The 24925-nt window shown below is 45.8% G+C and overlaps 1 protein-coding gene across 1 annotated transcript in view; it reads right to left on the reverse strand.

Annotated features, from left to right (window-relative positions):
* Ptprh (protein tyrosine phosphatase receptor type H) overlaps positions 1–24925 on the reverse strand; it is a 57551-nt gene that overhangs the window by 29455 nt on the left and 3171 nt on the right. The window contains exons 3-6 of the mRNA XM_036167587.1: positions 19415–19525; positions 14277–14546; positions 9129–9398; positions 3948–4217 (exon numbers count right to left, since the gene is read on the reverse strand). Of these exons, the coding sequence (XP_036023480.1) occupies positions 3948–4217; positions 9129–9398; positions 14277–14546; positions 19415–19525 (921 nt within the window). The remainder of the gene's footprint in view (positions 1–3947; positions 4218–9128; positions 9399–14276; positions 14547–19414; positions 19526–24925) is intronic.

A 24925-nucleotide genomic window follows, 5' to 3' on the forward strand; every position in this document is an offset into this window, starting at 1 on the left:
GAGAGAGTAATAGAACTGAATAAAGAGCCGGGCATACAAGCAGAGGCCTTTAACCCCAGCATTTGAGAGGCAGAAGCAGGTGGACCTCTGTGACTTCAAGAACAACCTGGTCTACATATAGAGTTCCAGGACAGCCAGAGCGACAAAATAGAGAGACTCTCTCTTTCAAAGGAAGGAGGAGGAGGTGAGGGAGGAGGTAAAGAAGGAAAAGGAGTGGTGGTGGAGGAGGAGGAGGAGGAGAAGGAAGAGGAGAGAGAAGAGGAAGAAGAAGAATTAGAATAGCAACAACAATAGCAGCAGTAACATTATGAAACACAAACATCCGGTCATGGTGGCACACGCAAGGGGCCACCAAGATGGCTCAGCAGACAAAGATGATTGCACACAAGTCTGATTACCTGAGTTCAATATCTGGGAGCCGCATACTGAAGGAGAGAATTTACTCCCACCAAATTGTCCTTGAAACTCAGGTGATCACACACACATGATAAACAAAGACATATCAAATCAAATCAAATAATAAATAAACAAATATGTGGAGTGGTGGCATTTTCTGTTAATCCCAGCACTCAGGAGCAGAGTAAGGTTGATTTTCTGTGAGTTCCAAGGCCGAAAAGGAGGTGGTGAGGAGGAGGAGGAGGAGGAGAAGGGAAGAGGAGGAGGAGGAAGAGGAAGAAGAAGAATTAGAAATAGCAACAACAATAGCAGCAGTAACATTATGAAACACAAACATGTCCGGTCATGGTGGCACACGCCTTTAATCACAGCACTCAGGAGGCAGAGCCAGGCAGATCACTGTGAGTTCGATGCCAGCCTGGGCTACCAAGGGAGTTCCAGGAAAGGTGCAAAAGTTACACAGAGAAACCCTGTCTCGAAAAAACAATAGGCTTGGGCATTTAGCTCAGTGGTAGAGCGCTTGCCTAGCAAGCACATGGCCCTGGTTTCGGTCCTCACCTAAAAAAACAAAAAAAAAGAAAAACAAACAAAAAAAACCAAACAAACAAAAAATACACACACATTAATCAATAAATTCTAGCATATCAGAACTATGTTGAGGGCAAGTGAGTTGGCTTTGCTAGTTAAGGGGCTTGCTGCTTAATCTAAGAACTGAGTTCAACCTGCAACCCACATAGTGGAAGGATAAAAGTGACTTCCAGGAGTTGTCTATGACCTCTGTGTTCATAGTGTCATGGACACCACACACACACACACACACACACACACACACACACACACACACACACAAATAAATAAATAAAAGTACAGTAGCCTTGGAGGCTCAGGGAACAAGACAGAGGAAGAGGGCAGGAAGATAAGAGGCAGAGGCACCTTCTGGACAGGACAGGACCGTTGCACACTCATGAACTCACAGCAGTGGATATTGCTTGCCACTAATCCTGACCAAGACCAAGACAGCCCACACTCCAGCACAGCGGTGGAGGGGTATGGACATTCCACCCCTCACTGGGGTGCTCTGCATTGGCAGTGTGCCACTAGAGGAAGGAGAGTCAGCTTTCCTCAGGGTTGTGGTCCTGGTAGGTTGGTCAAGCTTCAGTGCATGACCCCACACCCATGAGTACATGAGCAGCACAGGTTATACCCTGTCGAGAATTGTCTTGGTTAGGGTTTCTTTAATTTTTATTATGGTTAATTTTTTAGGGTTTCTCTGTGTAGACCAGGCTGTCCTGGAACTCACTCTGTAGACCAGGCAGGCCCAGAACTCAAAGACCTACCTGCCTCTGCCTCTTGAGTACTGGGATTCAAGGCATGTGCCACTACCATCCAACTCTAGATTGTGGTGATATTGTGTCCCCCAAAATATTGTGCACCCTAATAAACTAATCTGGGTTCAGAGAAACAGAACAGCCAGTAGACAGACATTGAGGCCAGAAAATGGTGGCACTGACACCTTTAATCCTAACCTTCTGGAGGCAGAGATCCATCTGGATCTCTGTGAATTTAAAGCCACACTGGAAACAGCCAGGCATGGGGACTCACCCCTTTGATCCCAGGAAGGGAGCTTTTAATCCCAGGAAGTGATGGCAGGAAGCAGAAAGGTATATAAGGCGTGAGGACCAGGAACTAGAGCTGGTTAAGCTTTTAGGCTTTGAGCAGCAATTCAGCTGAGATCCATTCTGGATGAGGACTCAGAGACTTCCAGTCTGAGGAAACAGGATCAGCTAAGGAATTGTCAAGGTGAGGTGGCTGTGGCTTGTTCTGCTTCTCTGATCTTCCAGTATTCACCCCAATACCTGCCTCAGGTTTGTTTTTATTAATAAGACCTTCTAAGAATTCATGCTACACTAGATAGAGGTGTCTTTTTAAAGTTTTATTTATTATGCATATAGTATTCTGCCTGCATGTATGCCTGCAGGCCAGAAGAGGGAGCCAGTTCTCACAGTTCTCATTACAGATGGTTGTGAGCAACCATGTGGTTGCTGGGAATTGAACTCAGGACCTCTGGACAAGCAGCCAGAACTTTTAACCACTGAGCCATCTCTCCAGCCCAGATAGAGTTTTTACTGCTGTGATAAAACAGTATGACCAAAAGCACCTCAAGGAGCAAAGGGTTCAGTTCCACTCATGCTTTACATCCCATCATTGACGGATGTCAAGACAGGAATCTGGAAACAGGAACTGAGGCAGAAACCGTGGAAATGATGATTCCTGGCTTGTTGCACACACACACACACACACACACACACACACACACACACACACACACACACATACATGGTGCACAGACATATGTGCAATAAAATACCCATAATATAATTTTCTTTAATTTTAAGTAAATTATCCGGGCATTGTGGTGTACACCATTACTCCCAGCACTCAGGAGGCAGCAGCAGGAGTTACTCTGTGAGTTCCAGGCAGGACTGGTCTACAGAGTGAGTTCCAGGACAGCCAGATACACAGAGAAACTCTGTCTCAAATGAAAAATTTTAAGTGAATTAAACCAGTCTCAGAAAGACAAATATTATCTGTTTTCTCTCATTTCTTGTTCCTCGAGTTTTATATACTAAACATAAAATCATATAGACTTGATGTAAAAGTAAAGGAATTCTCCGTGACAGGAGGGCCAATAGGAGTGCATGGAAGGAAAAGGAGGCCATTGAGAAGGACTGTGCTTAGTATAAAAACAGACATCTTGATATTCAAAATGAAGGGGCCACCAAGATGGCTCAGCAGACAAAGATGATTGCCAACCAAGTCTGATTTACCTGAGTTCAATATCTGGGAGCCGCATACTGAAGGAGAGAATTTACTCCCACCAAATTGTCCTTGAAACTCCAGGTGATCACACACACATGATAAACAAAGACATATCAAATCAAATCAAATAATAAATAAACAAAATATGTGGGAGTGGTGGCATTTTCTGTTAATCCCAGCACTCAGGAGGCAGAGTAAGTTTGATTTCTGTGAGTTCAAGGCCGGCCTGGAGTACAATAGTGAATTCTAGGACAGGTAGAGTTCTGTCATGAGTCCCAGTTTCAGAAAAAGAGTCTAGACAAGAAGTCTGTCCAGGTTAGAATGAATGGAGCTGATGAGTTGATGATTCTTGACCACAACCATGGACCTTCACACACACAAACACCTACACATGTAACCACATGTAAATATGCAAGACAAAATACACACACACGCACACACACACACACACACACACACACACACACACACACACACACACACAGGGAAATGGAAAGGTCAGCAAAAGGATGCTGTTTAGGTCCTGTTGGACAACTTGAAACATCCCTGAAGACCCCTTTGACCCATGTCTTGCTCATTTCTGATGTGGCTGATAAAAAAGGGAATCGTCCATACTTGGCTTCCACTTTATTCCCTCTGGGCCATGACGCCTGCAGATTTCTCTTGTCACTTCTTAACTGCCTTTCACCAACCTGGTTAAGGAGAAAGAATACAAGAGTGTCTGCTCTCACCTGTGGAGATATTGAGAGTCTCCCTGGAGCTGCTGACTCCCTCTCTTACTGCCCACACAGAACACTCATATGAACAGCCAGGATCCAGTCCATCCACGGTGACTCGGGTGTCTGTTGTGCTCCGGGTCTCATTCTGTCCACCATCTTTAGTGCACTGGGCCCAGTAGGTGAGGTCCTCGGAGGAGGAGCTGTTCGCAGGGACTTCCCAAGTCAGGCTGATGGAGCTGGTGTTCTGGGCTTCCACACTCAGGTTTCTCACTGGGTTTGGAGCTGAGAAATTAACAAAGAAGATACAAGTCAGTATCAGGGCAGAGCAAAGGAGGGCAGCCAGTGGTCACTGTGCTTTCCAAGTTTTCAGGTTGCTCTCAATATTTTGTTGGTGAGATGATGTAGGTCTGGTCCTCAGACAGAGCATCTGTCTCTGTGGGGTTTCTGCTTCTGTGGTAAAGCAACCATGACTCAGAGTGACTGGGAGGAAAAGGTTAGTTCAGCTTGCAGGTTAGAGTCTGTCATGAAGGCCTAGAGCAGGAACTCATGGCAGAACCTGGAGGCAGGAACTGAAGCAGAGGCTGGAGAAATGCTGCTGACTAGCTTGATGCCCAGGACTTGCTCAGTTTCCTTTCATATACACCCCAAGACCACCTGCCTAGAGAATGGTACCACCCACTGTGGGACTGTGGGCTGAGCCTTCCCATATCATTCAGTCATCAAGAAAATGCCCCATAGGGCAATCTAATGAAGGAATTTTTTCAATTAAACTTCCCTCTTCCCAGATGCCATTCTCCTATGTCAAGTTGACAAAACTAACCAGGACAGTCTCACCTGGTCCCAGTTCCCTTCACACTCTCTATGTAGCCAAGGATAACCTTCACTTTCAGATCCTCTTATCTCTATCTCCTAAGTGCTAGCATTACACCTGGGTTTCACTATGCTGGGCTAGACCAGCAGTTCTTGAACTTCAAATATATGTAACCAGAACTGCTTGAGCACACAGATTCTCTTTCCATAGTTGAGAAATAGAGCATCCCCATCAGCTGTATGTAGGGAATGCTGGTGCTACCCACATGTCAATCATACTGAATATCAAAGTTCTAGACCAGCATTTTCTTCTGCTGTTTGTGATGGGGACCATGCCTTTCCAATAGCCCAGGAGACAAACACCATCAAATCAAACCAGTCTGGACAACATATTCAGTTCCAAGCCAGTCTTGGAAACATAGGGAGATGCTATCTCAAAAAGTAAACAAGGGACTGGGGAAATAGCTCATCTGACACAGTATTTGCCATATAATCATGAGGACCTGAGTTCAGTCCCCAGAACCCATGTAAAAAAAAAACATGACAGGATGTCTCACACTTGTCTTCCCAACACTGTGGAAGCCAATATGGGAAGAGAGGATCTGGTGTAAGTAGTGAGTCCATGTCTGAGTAAGAGACTCTGTCTCAAAAACAAGGTGGGTGACTCCTGAGGAACCACATCTAAGGTTGATTTCTGGCTTCTGAACCAACACTCACATAGGCATGTGCACACACACACAATCCACTGCCACACATGAATGTAATAACCCTAAACATACACACACACACACACACACACACACACACACACACAAACAACACACACACACACACACACACACACACAGAGAGAGAGAGAGAGAGAGAGAGAGAGAGAGAGAGTAATAGAACTGAATAAAGAGCCGGGCATACAAGCAGAGGCCTTTAACCCCAGCATTTGAGAGGCAGAAGCAGGTGGACCTCTGTGACTTCAAGAACAACCTGGTCTACATATAGAGTTCCAGGACAGCCAGAGCGACAAAATAGAGAGACTCTCTCTTTCAAAGGAAGGAGGAGGAGGTGAGGGAGGAGGTAAAGAAGGAAAAGGAGGTGGTGGTGGAGGAGGAGGAGGAGGAGAAGGAAGAGGAGGAAGAAGAAGAGGAAGAAGAAGAATTAGAATAGCAACAACAATAGCAGCAGTAACATTATGAAACACAAACATGTCCGGTCATGGTGGCACACGCCTTTAATCACAGCACTCAGGAGGCAGAGCCAGGCAGATCACTGTGAGTTCGATGCCAGCCTGGGCTACCAAGGGAGTTCCAGGAAAGGTGCAAAGTTACACAGAGAAACCCTGTCTCGAAAAACAATAGGCTTGGGCATTTAGCTCAGTGGTAGAGCGCTTGCCTAGCAAGCACATGGCCCTGGTTTCGGTCCTCACCTAAAAAAACAAAAAAAAAGAAAAACAAACAAAAAAAACCAAACAAACAAAAAAATACACACACATTAATCAATAAATTCTAGCATATCAGAACTATGTTGAGGGCAAGTGAGTTGGCTTTGCTAGTTAAGGGGCTTGCTGCTTAATCTAAGAACTGAGTTCAACCTGCAACCCACATAGTGGAAGGATAAAAGTGACTTCCAGGAGTTGTCTATGACCTCTGTGTTCATAGTGTCATGGACACCACACACACACACACACACACACACACACACACACACACACACACAAATAAATAAATAAAAGTACAGTAGCCTTGGAGGCTCAGGGAACAAGACAGAGGAAGAGGGCAGGAAGATAAGAGGCAGAGGCACCTTCTGGACAGGACAGGACCGTTGCACACTCATGAACTCACAGCAGTGGATATTGCTTGCACTAATCCTGACCAAGACCAAGACAGCCCACACTCCAGCACAGCGGTGGAGGGGTATGGACATTCCACCCCTCACTGGGGTGCTCTGCATTGGCAGTGTGCCACTAGAGGAAGGAGAGTCAGCTTTCCTCAGGGTTGTGGTCCTGGTAGGTTGGTCAAGCTTCAGTGCATGACCCCACACCCATGAGTACATGAGCAGCACAGGTTATACCCTGTCGAGAATTGTCTTGGTTAGGGTTTCTTTAATTTTTATTATGGTTAATTTTTTAGGGTTTCTCTGTGTAGACCAGGCTGTCCTGGAACTCACTCTGTAGACCAGGCAGGCCCAGAACTCAAAGACCTACCTGCCTCTGCCTCTTGAGTACTGGGATTCAAGGCATGTGCCACTACCATCCAACTCTAGATTGTGGTGATATTGTGTCCCCCAAAATATTGTGCACCCTAATAAACTAATCTGGGTTCAGAGAACAGAACAGCCAGTAGACAGACATTGAGGCCAGAAAATGGTGGCACTGACACCTTTAATCCTAACCTTCTGGAGGCAGAGATCCATCTGGATCTCTGTGAATTTAAAGCCACACTGGAAACAGCCAGGCATGGGGACTCACCCCTTTGATCCCAGGAAGGGAGCTTTTAATCCCAGGAAGTGATGGCAGGAAGCAGAAAGGTATATAAGGCGTGAGGACCAGGAACTAGAGCTGGTTAAGCTTTTAGGCTTTTGAGCAGCAATTCAGCTGAGATCCATTCTGGATGAGGACTCAGAGACTTCCAGTCTGAGGAAACAGGATCAGCTAAGGAATTGTCAAGGTGAGGTGGCTGTGGCTTGTTCTGCTTCTCTGATCTTCCAGTATTCACCCCAATACCTGCCTCAGGTTTGTTTTTATTAATAAGACCTTCTAAGAATTCATGCTACACTAGATAGAGGTGTCTTTTTAAAGTTTTATTTATTATGCATATAGTATTCTGCCTGCATGTATGCCTGCAGGCCAGAAGAGGGAGCCAGTTCTCACAGTTCTCATTACAGATGGTTGTGAGCAACCATGTGGTTGCTGGGAATTGAACTCAGGACCTCTGGACAAGCAGCCAGAACTTTTAACCACTGAGCCATCTCTCCAGCCCAGATAGAGTTTTTACTGCTGTGATAAAACAGTATGACCAAAAGCACCTCAAGGAGCAAAGGGTTCAGTTCCACTCATGCTTTACATCCCATCATTGACGGATGTCAAGACAGGAATCTGGAAACAGGAACTGAGGCAGAAACCGTGGAAATGATGATTCCTGGCTTGTTGCACACACACACACACACACACACACACACACACACACACACACACACATACATGGTGCACAGACATATGTGCAATAAAATACCCATAATATAATTTTCTTTAATTTTAAGTAAATTATCCGGGCATTGTGGTGTACACCATTACTCCCAGCACTCAGGAGGCAGCAGCAGGAGTTACTCTGTGAGTTCCAGGCAGGACTGGTCTACAGAGTGAGTTCCAGGACAGCCAGATACACAGAGAAACTCTGTCTCAAATGAAAAATTTTAAGTGAATTAAACCAGTCTCAGAAAGACAAATATTATCTGTTTTCTCTCATTTCTTGTTCCTCGAGTTTTATATACTAACATAAAATCATATAGACTTGATGTAAAAGTAAAGGAATTCTCCGTGACAGGAGGGCCAATAGGAGTGCATGGGAAGGAAAAGGAGGCCATGAGAAGGACTGTGCTTAGTATAAAAACAGACATCTTGATATTCAAAATGAAGGGGCCACCAAGATGGCTCAGCAGACAAAGATGATTGCCACCAAGTCTGATTACCTGAGTTCAATATCTGGGAGCCGCATACTGAAGGAGAGAATTTACTCCCACCAAATTGTCCTTGAAACTCCAGGTGATCACACACACATGATAAACAAAGACATATCAAATCAAATCAAATAATAAATAAACAAAATATGTGGGAGTGGTGGCATTTTCTGTTAATCCCAGCACTCAGGAGGCAGAGTAAGTTTGATTTCTGTGAGTTCAAGGCCGGCCTGGAGTACAATAGTGAATTCTAGGACAGGTAGAGTTCTGTCATGAGTCCCAGTTTCAGAAAAAGAGTCTAGACAAGAAGTCTGTACTTAGAATGAATGGAGCTGATGAGTTGATGATTCTTGACCACAACCATGGACCTTCACACACACAAACACCTACACATGTAACCACATGTAAATATGCAAGACAAAATACACACACACACACACACACACACACACACACACACACACACAGGAAAATGGAAGAGTCAGCAAAAGGATGCTGTTTAGGTCCTGTTGGACAACTTGAAACATCCCTGAAGACCCCTTTGACCCATGTCTTGCTCATTTCTGATGTGGCTGATAAAAAAGGGAATCGTCCATACTTGGCTTCCACTTTATTCCCTCTGGGCCATGACGCCTGCAGATTTCTCTTGTCACTTCTTAACTGCCTTTCACCAACCTGGTTAAGGAGAAAGAATACAAGAGTGTCTGCTCTCACCTGTGGAGATATTGAGAGTCTCCCTGGAGCTGCTGACTCCCTCTCTTACTGCCCACACAGAACACTCATATGAACAGCCAGGATCCAGTCCATCCACGGTGACTCGGGTGTCTGTTGTGCTCCGGGTCTCGTTCTGGCCACCATCTTTAGTGCACTGGGCCCAGTAGGTGAGGTCCTCGGAGGAGGAGCTGTTCGCAGGGACTTCCCAAGTCAGGCTGATGGAGCTGGTGTTCTGGGCTTCCACACTCAGGTTTCTCACTGGGTTTGGAGCTGAGAAATTAACAAAGAAGATACAAGTCAGTATCAGGGCAGAGCAAAGGAGGGCAGCCAGTGGTCACTGTGCTTTCCAAGTTTTCAGGTTGCTCTCAATATTTTGTTGGTGAGATGATGTAGGTCTGGTCCTCAGACAGAGCATCTGTCTCTGTGGGGTTTCTGCTTCTGTGGTAAAGCAACCATGACTCAGAGTGACTGGGAGGAAAAGGTTAGTTCAGCTTGCAGGTTAGAGTCTGTCATGAAGGCCTAGGGCAGGAACTCATGGCAGAACCTGGAGGCAGGAACTGAAGCAGAGGCTGGAGAAATGCTGCTGACTAGCTTGATGCCCAGGACTTGCTCAGTTTCCTTTCATATACACCCCAAGACCACCTGCCTAGAGAATGGTACCACCCACTGTGGGACAGTGGGCTGAGCCTTCCCATATCATTCAGTCATCAAGAAAATGCCTCACAGGGCAATCTAATGAAGGCATTTTCTCAGTTAAACTTCCCTCTTCCCAGATACCACTCTCTTATGTCAAGTTGACAAAACTAACCAGGACAGTCTCCCGTGGTCCCAGTTACCTTCACACTCTCTATGTGGCCAAAGATAACCTTCACCTTCAGATCCTCCTGTCTATCTCTATCTCCTAAGTGCTAGCTTCACACCTGGGTATCACTATGCTGGGCTAGACCAGCAGTTCTTGAACTTCATATATGTGAACAGAACTGCTTGAGCACACAGATTCTCTTTCCATAGTTGAGAAATAAAGCATCCACAATCAGCTATAGGGAATTGCTGGTGCTACCCACATGTCAATCCTACTGAATATCAAAGTTCTAGACCAGCACTTTTTTCTGCTATCTGTGATGGGGACCATGCCTTTCCAATCTCCTAGGTGACAAGCACCATCAAATCAAACCAGTCTGGACAACAGATTGAGTTCCAAGCCAGTCTTGGAAACATAGGGACATGCTATCTCAAAAATCGAACAAGGGATTGGGGAAAATACACATCTAATACAGTATTTGCCATAAATCATGAGGACCTGAGTTCAGTCCCCAGAACTCATGTAAAAACATGACAGGATGGCTCACAATTGTCTTCACAACACTGTGGAAGCCAATATGTGTAGTGGGTAGCCATTCCAGCTTTGGCCTGGAGGTTCCAACCCCCATTGAGTCTTTGGTAATGGTCACCCCCACAAGGCGGGGCTGAGGGAGGAAGCAGAAGTCCCAGGATGGAGAGGAGAGGTCTCTCTTGATTCTGGGACCCTGGATGCTGGAGGTAGACCAAGTAGAGTTCTCCAGAGAACACCGCTGGACTGCGCCATACCTTTGTCAGACCCTAAAACCTATCCCTTCATTTGTAAGTTACCCCACAAAATAAACCTCCCTTTTAACTATGTGGACTGGCCTTAATAATTTCACCAATAAATATGGGAAGAGAGGATCTGGTCTAAGTGGTGAGTCCATGTCTGCGTAAGAGACTCTGTCTCAAAAACAAGGTGTGTGTCTCCTGAAGAACCATATCTTAGGTTGATTTCTGGCTTCTGAACAAACACTCACATACAGGCATGTGCACACACACACAATCCACTGCCACACATGAATGTAACAACCCTAAACACACACACACACACACACACACACACACACACACACACACACAGACACTAAAATAGAACTGAATAAAGAGCCGGGCATACAAGCAGAGGCCTTTAACCCCAGCATTTGAGAGGCAGAAGGAGGTGGACCTCTGTGACTTCAAGAACAACCTGGTCTACATATAGAGTTCCAGGACAGCCAGAGCGACAAAATAGAGAGACTCTCTCTTTCAAAAGAAGGAGGAGGATGTGGAGGAGGACAAGGTAGAGGAAAAAGAGGAGAGGAGGAGGAGGAGGAGGAGGAGGAGGAGGAGGAGGAGGAGGAGGACAAGAACGAGGAGGACGAGGAGGAGGAGGAGGACGAGGAGGACGAGGAGGAGGAGGACGAGGAGGACGAGGAGGACGAGGAGGACCAGGAGGAGGAAGAATTAGAACAGCAACAACAGCAGCAGCAGTAACATTTAAAAAACACACATTAGGCAATAAAATTCTAGCAAATCAGCACTATGTTGAGGGCTGGTGAGTTGGCTTTGCTAGTTAAGGGGCTTGCTGCCTAATCTAATTCATCCTACAATCCACATGGTGGAAGGACAGTAGTGACTTCCGGGAGTTATCTTTGACCTCTGTATGCACAGTGTCATGTACACCACATCCACACACTAATTAATTAATTAATTATTTAATTAATTAATAATAGGCGCCTTCTGGACTGGACAGGACCGTTGCACACTCATGAACTCACAGCAGTGGATATTGCTTGCACTAATCCTGACCAAGACCAAGACAGCCCACACTCCAGCACAGCGGTGGAGGGGTATGGACATTCCACCCCTCACTGGGGTGCTCTGCATTGGCAGTGTGCCACTAGAGGAAGGAGAGTCAGCTTTCCTCAGGGTTGTGGTCCTGGTAGGTTGGTCAAGCTTCAGTGCATGACCCCACACCCATGAGTACATGAGCAGCACAGGTTATACCCTGTCGAGAATTGTCTTGGTTAGGGTTTCTTTAATTTTTATTATGGTTAATTTTTTAGGGTTTCTCTGTGTAGACCAGGCTGTCATGGAACTCACTCTGTAGACCAGGCAGGCCCAGAACTCAAAGACCTACCTGCCTCTGCCTCTTGAGTACTGGGATTCAAGGCATGTGCCACCACCATCCAACTCTAGATTGTGGTGATATTGTGTCCCCCAAAATATTGTGCACCCTAATAAACTAATCTGGGTTCAGAGAACAGAACAGCCAGTAGACAGACATTGAGGCCAGAAAATGGTGGCACTGACACCTTTAATCCTAACCTTCTGGAGGCAGAGATCCATCTGGATCTCTGTGAATTTAAAGCCACACTGGAAACAGCCAGGCATGGGGACTCACCCCTTTAATCCCAGGAAGGGAGCTTTTAATCCCAGGAAGTGATGGCAGGAAGCAGAAAGGTATATAAGGCGTGAGGACCAGGAACTAGAGCTGGTTAAGCTTTTAGGCTTTTGAGCAGCAATTCAGCTGAGATCCATTCTGGATGAGGACTCAGAGACTTCCAGTCTGAGGGAAACAGGATCAGCTAAGGATTGTCAAGGTGAGGTGGCTGTGGCTTGTTCTGCTTCTCTGATCTTCCAGTATTCACCCCAATACCTGCCTCAGGTTTGTTTTTATTAATAAGACCTTCTAAGAATTCATGCTACACTAGATAGAGGTGTCTTTTTAAAGTTTTATTTATTATGCATATAGTATTCTGCCTGCATGTATGCCTGCAGGCCAGAAGAGGGAGCCAGTTCTCACAGTTCTCATTACAGATGGTTGTGAGCAACCATGTGGTTGCTGGAATTGAACTCAGGACCTCTGGACAAGCAGCCAGAACTTTTAACCACTGAGCCATCTCTCCAGCCCAGATAGAGTTTTTACTGCTGTGATAAAACAGTATGACCAAAAGCACCTCAAGGAGCAAAAGGGTTCAGTTCCACTCATGCTTTACATCCCATCATTGACGGATGTCAAGACAGGAATCTGGAAACAGGAAACTGAGGCAGAAACCGTGGAAATGATGATTCCTGGCTTGTTGCACACACACACACACACACACACACACACACACACACACACACATACATGGTGCACAGACATATGTGCAATAAAATACCCATAATATAATTTTCTTTAATTTTAAGTAAATTATCCGGGCATTGTGGTGTACACCATTACTCCCAGCACTCAGGAGGCAGCAGCAGGAGTTACTCTGTGAGTTCCAGGCAGGACTGGTCTACAGAGTGAGTTCCAGGACAGCCAGATACACAGAGAAACTCTGTCTCAAATGAAAAATTTTAAGTGAATTAAACCAGTCTCAGAAAGACAAATATTATCTGTTTTCTCTCATTTCTTGTTCCTCGAGTTTTATATACTAACATAAAATCATATAGACTTGATGTAAAAGTAAAGGAATTCTCCGTGACAGGAGGGCCAATAGGAGTGCATGGGAAGGAAAAGGAGGCCATGAGAAGGACTGTGCTTAGTATAAAAACAGACATCTTGATATTCAAAATGAAGGGGCCACCAAGATGGCTCAGCAGACAAAGATGATTGCCACCAAGTCTGATTACCTGAGTTCAATATCTGGGAGCCGCATACTGAAGGAGAGAATTTACTCCCACCAAATTGTCCTTGAAACTCCAGGTGATCACACACACATGATAAACAAAGACATATCAAATCAAATCAAATAATAAATAAACAAATATGTGGGAGTGGTGGCATTTTCTGTTAATCCCAGCACTCAGGAGGCAGAGTAAGTTTGATTTCTGTGAGTTCAAGGCCGGCCTGGAGTACAATAGTGAATTCTAGGACAGGTAGAGTTCTGTCATGAGTCCCAGTTTCAGAAAAAGAGTCTAGACAAGAAGTCTGTACTTAGAATGAATGGAGCTGATGAGTTGATGATTCTTGACCACAACCATGGACCTTCACACACACAAACACCTACACATGTAACCACATGTAAATATGCAAGACAAAATACACACACACACACACACACACACACACACACACACACACACACACAGGAAAATGGAAGAGTCAGCAAAAGGATGCTGTTTAGGTCCTGTTGGACAACTTGAAACATCCCTGAAGACCCCTTTGACCCATGTCTTGCTCATTTCTGATGTGGCTGATAAAAAAGGGAATCGTCCATACTTGGCTTCCACTTTATTCCCTCTGGGCCATGACGCCTGCAGATTTCTCTTGTCACTTCTTAACTGCCTTTCACCAACCTGGTTAAGGAGAAAGAATACAAGAGTGTCTGCTCTCACCTGTGGAGATATTGAGAGTCTCCCTGGAGCTGCTGACTCCCTCTCTTACTGCCCACACAGAACACTCATATGAACAGCCAGGATCCAGTCCATCCACGGTGACTCGGGTGTCTGTTGTGCTCCGGGTCTCGTTCTGGCCACCATCTTTAGTGCACTGGGCCCAGTAGGTGAGGTCCTCGGAGGAGGAGCTGTTCGCAGGGACTTCCCAAGTCAGGCTGATGGAGCTGGTGTTCTGGGCTTCCACACTCAGGTTTCTCACTGGGTTTGGAGCTGAGAAATTAACAAAGAAGATACAAGTCAGTATCAGGGCAGAGCAAAGGAGGGCAGCCAGTGGTCACTGTGCTTTCCAAGTTTTCAGGTTGCTCTCAATATTTTGTTGGTGAGATGATGTAGGTCTGGTCCTCAGACAGAGCATCTGTCTCTGTGGGGTTTCTGCTTCTGTGGTAAAGCAACCATGACTCAGAGTGACTGGGAGGAAAAGGTTAGTTCAGCTTGCAGGTTAGAGTCTGTCATGAAGGCCTAGGGCAGGAACTCATGGCAGAACCTGGAGGCAGGAACTGAAGCAGAGGCTGGAGAAATGCTGCTGACTAGCTTGATGCCCAGGACTTGCTCAGTTTCCTTTCATATACACCCCAAGACCACCTGCCTAGAGAATGGTACCACCCACTGTGGGACAGTGGGCTGAGCCTTCCCATATCATTCAGTCATCAAGAAAATGCCTCACAGGGCAATCTAATGAAGGCATTTTCTCAGTTAAACTTCCCTCTTCCCAGATACCACTCTCTTATGTCAAGTTGACAAAACTAACCAGGACAGTCTCCCGTGGTCCCAGTTACCTTCACACTCTCTATGTGGCCAAAGATAACCTTCACCTTCAGATCCTCCTGTCTATCTCTATCTCCTAAGTGCTAGCTTCACACCTGGGTATCACTATGCTGGGCTAGACCAGCAGTTCTTGAACTTCATATATGTGAACAGAACTGCTTGAGCACACAGATTCTCTTTCCATAGTTGAGAAATAAAGCATCCACAATCAGCTATAGGGAATTGCTGGTGCTACCCACATGTCAATCCTACTGAATATCAAAGTTCTAGACCAGCACTTTTTTCTGCTATCTGTGATGGGGACCATGCCTTTCCAATCTCCTAGGTGACAAGCACCATCAAATCAAACCAGTCTGGACAACAGATTGAGTTCCAAGCCAGTCTTGGAAACATAGGGACATGCTATCTCAAAAATCGAACAAGGGATTGGGGAAAATACACATCTAATACAGTATTTGCCATAAATCATGAGGACCTGAGTTCAGTCCCCAGAACTCATGTAAAAACATGACAGGATGGCTCACAATTGTCTTCACAACACTGTGGAAGCCAATATGTGTAGTGGGTAGCCATTCCAGCTTTGGCCTGGAGGTTCCAACCCCCATTGAGTCTTTGGTAATGGTCACCCCCACAAGGCGGGGCTGAGGGAGGAAGCAGAAGTCCCAGGATGGAGAGGAGAGGTCTCTCTTGATTCTGGGACCCTGGATGCTGGAGGTAGACCAAGTAGAGTTCTCCAGAGAACACCGCTGGACTGCGCCATACCTTTGTCAGACCCTAAAACCTATCCCTTCATTTGTAAGTTACCCCACAAAATAAACCTCCCTTTTAACTATGTGGACTGGCCTTAATAATTTCACCAATAAATATGGGAAGAGAGGATCTGGTCTAAGTGGTGAGTCCATGTCTGCGTAAGAGACTCTGTCTCAAAAACAAGGTGGGTGTCTCCTGAAGAACCATATCTATGCTTGATTTCTGGCTTCTGAACAAACACTCACATACAGGCATGTGCACACACACACAATCCACTGCCACACATGAATGTAACAACCCTAAACACACACACACACACACACACACACACACACACACACACACAGACACTAAAATAGAACTGAATAAAGAGCCGGGCATACAAGCAGAGGCCTTTAACCCCAGCATTTGAGAGGCAGAAGGAGGTGGACCTCTGTGACTTCAAGAACAACCTGGTCTACATATAGAGTTCCAGGACAGCCAGAGCGACAAAATAGAGAGACTCTCTCTTTCAAAAGAAGGAGGAGGATGTGGAGGAGGACAAGGTAGAGGAAAAAGAGGAGAGGAGGAGGAGGAGGAGGAGGAGGAGGAGGAGGAGGAGGACAAGAACGAGGAGGACGAGGAGGAGGAGGAGGACGAGGAGGACGAGGAGGAGGAGGACGAGGAGGACGAGGAGGACGAGGAGGACCAGGAGGAGGAAGAATTAGAACAGCAACAACAGCAGCAGCAGTAACATTTAAAAAACACACATTAGGCAATAAAATTCTAGCAAATCAGCACTATGTTGAGGGCTGGTGAGTTGGCTTTGCTAGTTAAGGGGCTTGCTGCCTAATCTAATTCATCCTACAATCCACATGGTGGAAGGACAGTAGTGACTTCCGGGAGTTATCTTTGACCTCTGTATGCACAGTGTCATGTACACCACATCCACACACTAATTAATTAATTAATTAAATAATTAATTAATAATAGGCGCCTTCTGGACTGGACAGGACCGTTGCACACTCATGAACTCACAGCAGTGGATATTGCTTGCACTAATCCTGACCAAGACCAAGACAGCCCACACTCCAGCACAGCGGTGGAGGGGTATGGACATTCCACCCCTCACTGGGGTGCTCTGCATTGCAAGTGTGCCACTAGAGGAAGGAGAGTCAGCTTTCCTCAGGGTTGTGGTCCTGGTAGGTTGGTCAAGCTTCAGTGCATGACCCCACACCCATGAGTACATGAGCAGCACAGGTTATACCCTGTCGAGAATTGTCTTGGTTAGGGTTTCTTTAATTTTTATTATGGTTAATTTTTTAGGGTTTCTCTGTGTAGACCAGGCTGTCCTGGAACTCACTCTGTAGACCAGGCAGGCCCAGAACTCAAAGACCTACCTGCCTCTGCCTCTTGAGTACTGGGATTCAAGGCATGTGCCACCACCATCCAACTCTAGATTGTGGTGATATTGTGTCCCCCAAAATATTGTGCACCCTAATAAACTAATCTGGGTTCAGAGAACAGAACAGCCAGTAGACAGACATTGAGGCCAGAAAATGGTGGCACTGACACCTTTAATCCTAACCTTCTGGAGGCAGAGATCCATCTGGATCTCTGTGAATTTAAAGCCACACTGGAAACAGCCAGGCATGGGGACTCACCCCTTTGATCCCAGGAAGGGAGCTTTTAATCCCAGGAAGTGATGGCAGGAAGCAGAAAGGTATATAAGGCGTGAGGACCAGGAACTAGAGCTGGTTAAGCTTTTAGGCTTTTGAGCAGCAATTCAGCTGAGATCCATTCTGGATGAGGACTCAGAGACTTCCAGTCTGAGGAAACAGGATCAGCTAAGGAATTGTCAAGGTGAGGTGGCTGTGGCTTGTTCTGCTTCTCTGATCTTCCAGTATTCACCCCAATACCTGCCTCAGGTTTGTTTTTATTAATAAGACCTTCTAAGAATTCATGCTACACTAGATAGAGGTGTCTTTTTAAAGTTTATTTATTATGCATATAGTATTCTGCCTGCATGTATGCCTGCAGGCCAGAAGAGGGAGCCAGTTCTCACAGTTCTCATTACAGATGGTTGTGAGCAACCATGTGGTTGCTGGGAATTGAACTCAGGACCTCTGGACAAGCAGCCAGAACTTTTAACCACTGAGCCATCTCTCCAGCCCAGATAGAGTTTTTACTGCTGTGATAAAACAGTATGACCAAAAGCACCTCAAGGAGCAAAGGGTTCAGTTCCACTCATGCTTTACATCCCATCATTGACGGATGTCAAGACAGGAATCTGGAAACAGGAACTGAGGCAGAAACCGTGGAAATGATGATTCCTGGCTTGTTGCACACACACACACACACACACACACACACACACACACACACACATACATGGTGCACAGACATATGTGCAATAAAATACCCATAATATAATTTTCTTTAATTTTAAGTAAATTATCCGGGCATTGTGGTGTACACCATTACTCCCAGCACTCAGGAGGCAGCAGCAGGAGTTACTCTGTGAGTTCCAGGCAGGACTGGTCTACAGAGTGAGTTCCAGGACAGCCAGATACACAGAGAAACTCTGTCTCAAATGAAAAATTTTAAGTGAATTAAACCAGTCTCAGAAAGACAAATATTATCTGTTTTCTCTCATTTCTTGTTCCTCGAGTTTATATACTAACATAAAATCATATAGACTTGATGTAAAAGTAAAGGAATTCTCCGTGACAGGAGGGCCAATAGGAGTGCATGGGAAGGAAAAGGAGGCCATGAGAAGGACTGTGCTTAGTATAAAAACAGACATCTTGATATTCAAAATGAAGGGGCCACCAAGATGGCTCAGCAGACAAAGATGATTGCCACCAAGTCTGATTACCTGAGTTCAATATCTGGGAGCCGCATACTGAAGGAGAGAATTTACTCCCACCAAATTGTCCTTGAAACTCCAGGTGATCACACACACATGATAAACAAAGACATATCAAATCAAATCAAATAATAAATAAACAAAATATGTGGGAGTGGTGGCATTTTCTGTTAATCCCAGCACTCAGGAGGCAGAGTAAGTTTGATTTCTGTGAGTTCAAGGCCGGCCTGGAGTACAATAGTGAATTCTAGGACAGGTAGAGTTCTGTCATGAGTCCCAGTTTCAGAAAAAGAGTCTAGACAAGAAGTCTGTACTTAGAATGAATGGAGCTGATGAGTTGATGATTCTTGACCACAACCATGGACCTTCACACACACAAACACCTACACATGTAACCACATGTAAATATGCAAGACAAAATACACACACACACACACACACACACACACACACACACACACACACACAGGAAAATGGAAGAGTCAGCAAAAGGATGCTGTTTAGGTCCTGTTGGACAACTTGAAACATCCCTGAAGACCCCTTTGACCCATGTCTTGCTCATTTCTGATGTGGCTGATAAAAAAGGGAATCGTCCATACTTGGCTTCCACTTTATTCCCTCTGGGCCATGACGCCTGCAGATTTCTCTTGTCACTTCTTAACTGCCTTTCACCAACCTGGTTAAGGAGAAAGAATACAAGAGTGTCTGCTCTCACCTGTGGAGATATTGAGAGTCTCCCTGGAGCTGCTGACTCCCTCTCTTACTGCCCACACAGAACACTCATATGAACAGCCAGGATCCAGTCCATCCACGGTGACTCGGGTGTCTGTTGTGCTCCGGGTCTCGTTCTGGCCACCATCTTTAGTGCACTGGGCCCAGTAGGTGAGGTCCTCGGAGGAGGAGCTGTTCGCAGGGACTTCCCAAGTCAGGCTGATGGAGCTGGTGTTCTGGGCTTCCACACTCAGGTTTATCACCGGGTTTGGAGCTGAGAAATTAACAAAGAAGATACAGGTCAGCATCAGGGCAGAGCAAAGGAGGGCAGCCAGCGCTCACTGTGCTTTCCAACTTTTCAGGTTGCTCTCAATATTTTGTTGGTGAGATGAAGTAGGTCTGGTCCTCAGACAGAGCATCTGTCTCTGTGGGGTTTCTGCTTCTGTGGTAAAGCAACCATGACTCAGAGCGACTGGGAGGAAAAGGTTAGTTCAGCTTGCAGGTTAGAGTCTGTCATGAAGGCCTAGGGCAGGAACTCAAGGCAGGACCTGGAGGCAGGAACTGAAGCAGAGGCTGGAGAAATGCTGCTGACTAGCTTGACGCCCAGGACTTGCTCAGTTTCCTTTCATATACACCCCAAGACCACCTGCCTAGAGAATGGTACCACCCACTGTGGGACAGTGGGCTGAGCCTTCCCATATCATTCAGTCATCAAGAAAATGCCTCACAGGGCAATCTAATGAAGGCATTTTCTCAGTTAAACTTCCCTCTTCCCAGATACCACTCTCTTATGTCAAGTTGACAAAACTAACCAGGACAGTCTCCCGTGGTCCCAGTTACCTTCACACTCTCTATGTGGCCAAAGATAACCTTCACCTTCAGATCCTCCTGTCTATCTCTATCTCCTAAGTGCTAGCTTCACACCTGGGTATCACTATGCTGGGCTAGAACAGCAGTTCTTGAACTTCATATATGTGAACAGAACTGCTTGAGCACACAGATTCTCTTTCCATAGTTGAGAAATAAAGCATCCACAATCAGCTATAGGGAATTGCTGGTGCTACCCACATGTCAATCCTACTGAATATCAAAGTTCTAGACCAGCACTTTTTTCTGCTATCTGTGATGGGGACCATGCCTTTCCAATCTCCTAGGTGACAAGCACCATCAAATCAAACCAGTCTGGACAACAGATTGAGTTCCAAGCCAGTCTTGGAAACATAGGGACATGCTATCTCAAAAAAACGAACAAGGGATTGGGGAAAATACACATCTAATACAGTATTTGCCATAAATCATGAGGACCTGAGTTCAGTCCCCAGAAATCATGTAAAAACATGACAGGATAGCTCACAATTGTCTTCCCAACACTGTGGAAGCCAATTTGTGTAGTGGGTAGCCATTCCAGCTTTGGCCTGGAAGTTCCAACCCCCATTGAGTCTTTGGTAATGGTCACCCCCACAAGGCGGGGCTGAGGGAGGAAGCAGAAGTCCCAGGATGGAGAGGAGAGGTCTCTCTTGATTCTGGGACCCTGGATGCTGGAGGTAGACCAAGTAGAGTTCTCCAGAGAACACCGCTGGACTGCGCCATACCTTTGTCAGACCCTAAAACCTATCCCTTCATTTGTAAGTTACCCCACAAAATAAACCTCCCTTTTAACTATGTGGAGTGGCCTTAATAATTTCACCAATAAATATGGGAAGAGAGGATCTGGTCTAAGTGGTGAGTCCATGTCTGTGTAAGAGACTCTGTCTCAAAAACAAGGTGTGTGTCTCCTGAAACCATATCTTAGGTTGATTTCTGGCTTCTGAACAAACACTCACATACAGGCATGTGCACACACACACAATCCACTGCCACACATGAATGTAATAACCCTAAACACACACACACACACACACACACACACACACACACACACACAGACACTAAAATAGAACTGAATAAAGAGCCAGGCATACAAGCAGAGGCCTTTAACCCCAGCATTTGAGAGGCAGAAGGAGGTGGACCTCTGTGACTTCAAGAACAACCTGGTCTACATATAGAGTTCCAGGACAGCCAGAGCGACAAAATAGAGAGACTCTCTCTTTCAAAAGAAGGAGGAGGATGTGGAGGAGGACAAGGTAGAGGAAAAAGGAGAGGAGGAGGAGGAGGAGGAGGAGGAGGAGGAGGAGGAGGAGGAGGAGGAGGACAAGAACGAGGAGGAGGAGGAGGAGGAGGAGGACGAGGAGGACGAGGAGGAGGAGGACGAGGAGGACGAGGAGGACGAGGAGGACGAGGAGGACCAGGAGGAGGAAGAATTAGAACAGCAACAACAGCAGCAGCAGTAACATTTAAAAAACACACATTAGGCAATAAAATTCTAGCAAATCAGCACTATGTTGAGGGCTGGTGAGTTGGCTTTGCTAGTTAAGGGGCTTGCTGCCTAATCTAATTCATCCTACAATCCACATGGTGGAAGGAGAGAAGTGACTTCCGGGAGTTGTCTTTGACCTCTGTATGCATAGTGTCATGTACACCACATCCACACACAAGTTAATTAATTAATTAATTAATTAATTAATTAATTAATTAATTAAGAGGCGCCTTCTGGACTGGACAGGACCATTGCACACTCATGAACTCACAGCAGTGGATATTGCTTGCACTAATCCTGACCAAGACAAAGACAGCCCACACTCCAGCACAGCGGTGGAGGGGTACGGACATTCCACCCCTCACTGGGGTGCTCTGCATTGCAAGTGTGCCACTAGAGGAAGGAGAGTCAGCTTTCCTCAGGGTTGTGGTCCTGGTAGGTTGGTCAAGCTTCAGTGCATGACCCCACACCCCTGAGTACATGAGCAGCACAGGTTATACCCTGTCAAGAATTGTCTTGGCTAGGGTTTCTTTAATTTTTATTATGGTTAATTTTTTAGGGTTTCTCTGTGTAGACCAGGCTGTCCTAGAACTCGCTCTGTAGACCAGGCAGGCCCAGAACTCAAAGACCTACCTGCCTCTGCCTCTTGAGTACTGGGATTCAAGGCATGTGCTACTACCATCCAACTCTAGATTGTGGTGATATTGTGTCCCCCAAAATATTGTGCACCCTAATAAACTAATCTGGGTTCAGAGAACGGAACAGCCAGTAGACAGATATTGAGGCCAGAGAGGGTGGCCCTCACACCTTTAATCCTAACCTTCTGGAGGCAGAGATCCATCTGGATCTCTGTGAATTTAAAGCCACACTGGAAACTGCCAGGCATGGGGACTCATCCCTTTAATCCCAGGAAGAGAGCTTTTAATCCCAGGAAGTGATGGCAGGAAGTTGAAAGGTATATAAGGCGTGAGGACCAGGAACTAGAGCTGGTTAAGCTTTTAGGCTTTTGAGCAACAGTTCAGCTGAGATCCATTCTGGATGAGGACTCAGAAGCTTCCAGTCTGAGGAAACAGGATCAGCTGAGGAATTTTCAAGGTGAGGAAGCTTTGGCTTGTGCTGCCTCTCTGATCTTCCAGTATTCACACCAATACCTGGCTCCAGGTTGGTTTTTATTAATAAGACCTTCTAAGAATTCATGCTACACTAGATAGAGGTTTTATTTTTTTAAGATTTATTTTTTATGCATATAGTATTCTGCCTGCATATATGCATGCGGGCCAGAAGAGGGCACCAGATCACATTACAGATGGTAGTGAGCAACCATGTGGTTGCTGGGAATTGAACTCAGGACCTCTGGACAAGCAGCCAGTTCTTTTAACCACTGAGCCATCTCTCCAGCCCAGATAGAGTTTTTACTGCTGTGATAAAACAGTATGACCTAAAGCAACTTGGGGAGCAAATGGTTCAGTTCTACTCATACTTTACGTCCCACCATTGAGGGACATCAAGACAGGAACCTGGAAACAGGAACTGAGGCAGAAACCATGGAAATGATGATTCCTGGCTTGCTGCACAGACACACACACACACATGGTGCGCAGACATGTGCAATAAAATACCCATAACATAAACTTTTTTTTAATTTTTAAGTAAATTAACAGGGCATGGTAGTGTAAACCATCAATCCCAGAACTCAGGAGTCAGAGGCCGGAGGTACTCTGTGAGTTCGAGGCCAGCGTGGTCTGCAGAGTGAGTTCCAGGACAGCCAGACACACAGAAAAACTCAGTCTCGAATGAAAAAAATTTTTTTGTGAACTAAACCAATCTCAGAAAGACAAATATTATCTGTTTTCTCTCATTTCTTGTTCCTAGAGTTTTATATATTTACATAAAATCATACAGACGTGATGTAAAAGTAAAGGAAAACTCTGTGACAGGAGGGCCAATAGGAGTGCATGGGAAGGAAAATCAGGCCACCAGAAGGACTGTGCTTAGTATAAAAACAGACATCTTGATATTCAAAATGAAGGAGCCATGAAGATGGCTCAGCAGACAAAAATGATTGCCACCAAGTTTGATTACCTGAGTTCAATTTCTGGGACCCACATACTGAAGGAGAGAATTTACTCCCACCAAATTGTCCTTGAAACTCCACATGATCACCCACACATGATAAACAAAGACATATCAAATCAAATCAAATAATAAATAAACAAAATATGTGGGAATGGTGGCATTTTCTGTTAATCCCAGCACTCAGGAGGCAGAGTAAGTTTGATTTCTGTGAGCTCAAGGCCGGCCTGGAGTACAATAGTGAATTCTAGGACAGGCAGAGTTCTATCATGAGTCCCAGTTTCAGAAAAAGAGTCTAGACAAGAAGTCTGTCCAGGTTAGAATGAATGGAGCTGATGAGTTGATGATTCTTGACCACAACCATGGACCTTCACACACACAAACACCTACACATGTAACCACATGTATACATGCAAGACAAAATACACACACACGCACACACACACACACACACACACACACACACACACACACACACAGGAAAATGGAAGAGTCAGCAAAAGGATGCTGTTTAGGTCCTGTTGGACAACTTGAAACATCCCTGAAGACCCCTTTGACCCATGTCTTGCTCATTTCTGATGTGGCTGATAAAAAAGGGAATCGTCCATACTTGGCTTCCACTTTATTCCCTCTGGGCCATGACGCCTGCAGATTTCTCCTGTCACTTCTTAACTGCCTTTCACCAACCTGGTTAAGGAGAAAGAATACAAGAGTGTCTGCTCTCACCTGTGGAGATATTGAGAGTCTTCCTGGAGCTGTATTTTCCCTCTCTTACTGCCCACACAGAACACTCATATGAACAGCCAGGATCCAGTCCATCCACGGTGACTCGGGTGTTTGCTGTGTTCCGGGTCTCGTTCTGGCCACCATCTTTAGTGCACTGGGCCCAGTAGGTGAGGTTCTGGGAGGAGGAGCTGTTCGCATGGACTTCCCAAGTCAGGCTGATGGAGCTGGTGTTCTGGGCTTCCACACTCAGGTTTCTCACTGGGTTTGGAGCTGAAAATAAGGGCAGAATGAAGAATCCTTTGTCCCCAAATTTCCCTACTCTGAGAAACCTACGTGGTTTGTGCCTACAATGTCGCCCCT

Source organism: Onychomys torridus, chromosome 1 (genome assembly GCF_903995425.1).
Source record: "Onychomys torridus chromosome 1, mOncTor1.1, whole genome shotgun sequence".
Taxonomy (NCBI): domain Eukaryota; kingdom Metazoa; phylum Chordata; class Mammalia; order Rodentia; family Cricetidae; genus Onychomys; species Onychomys torridus.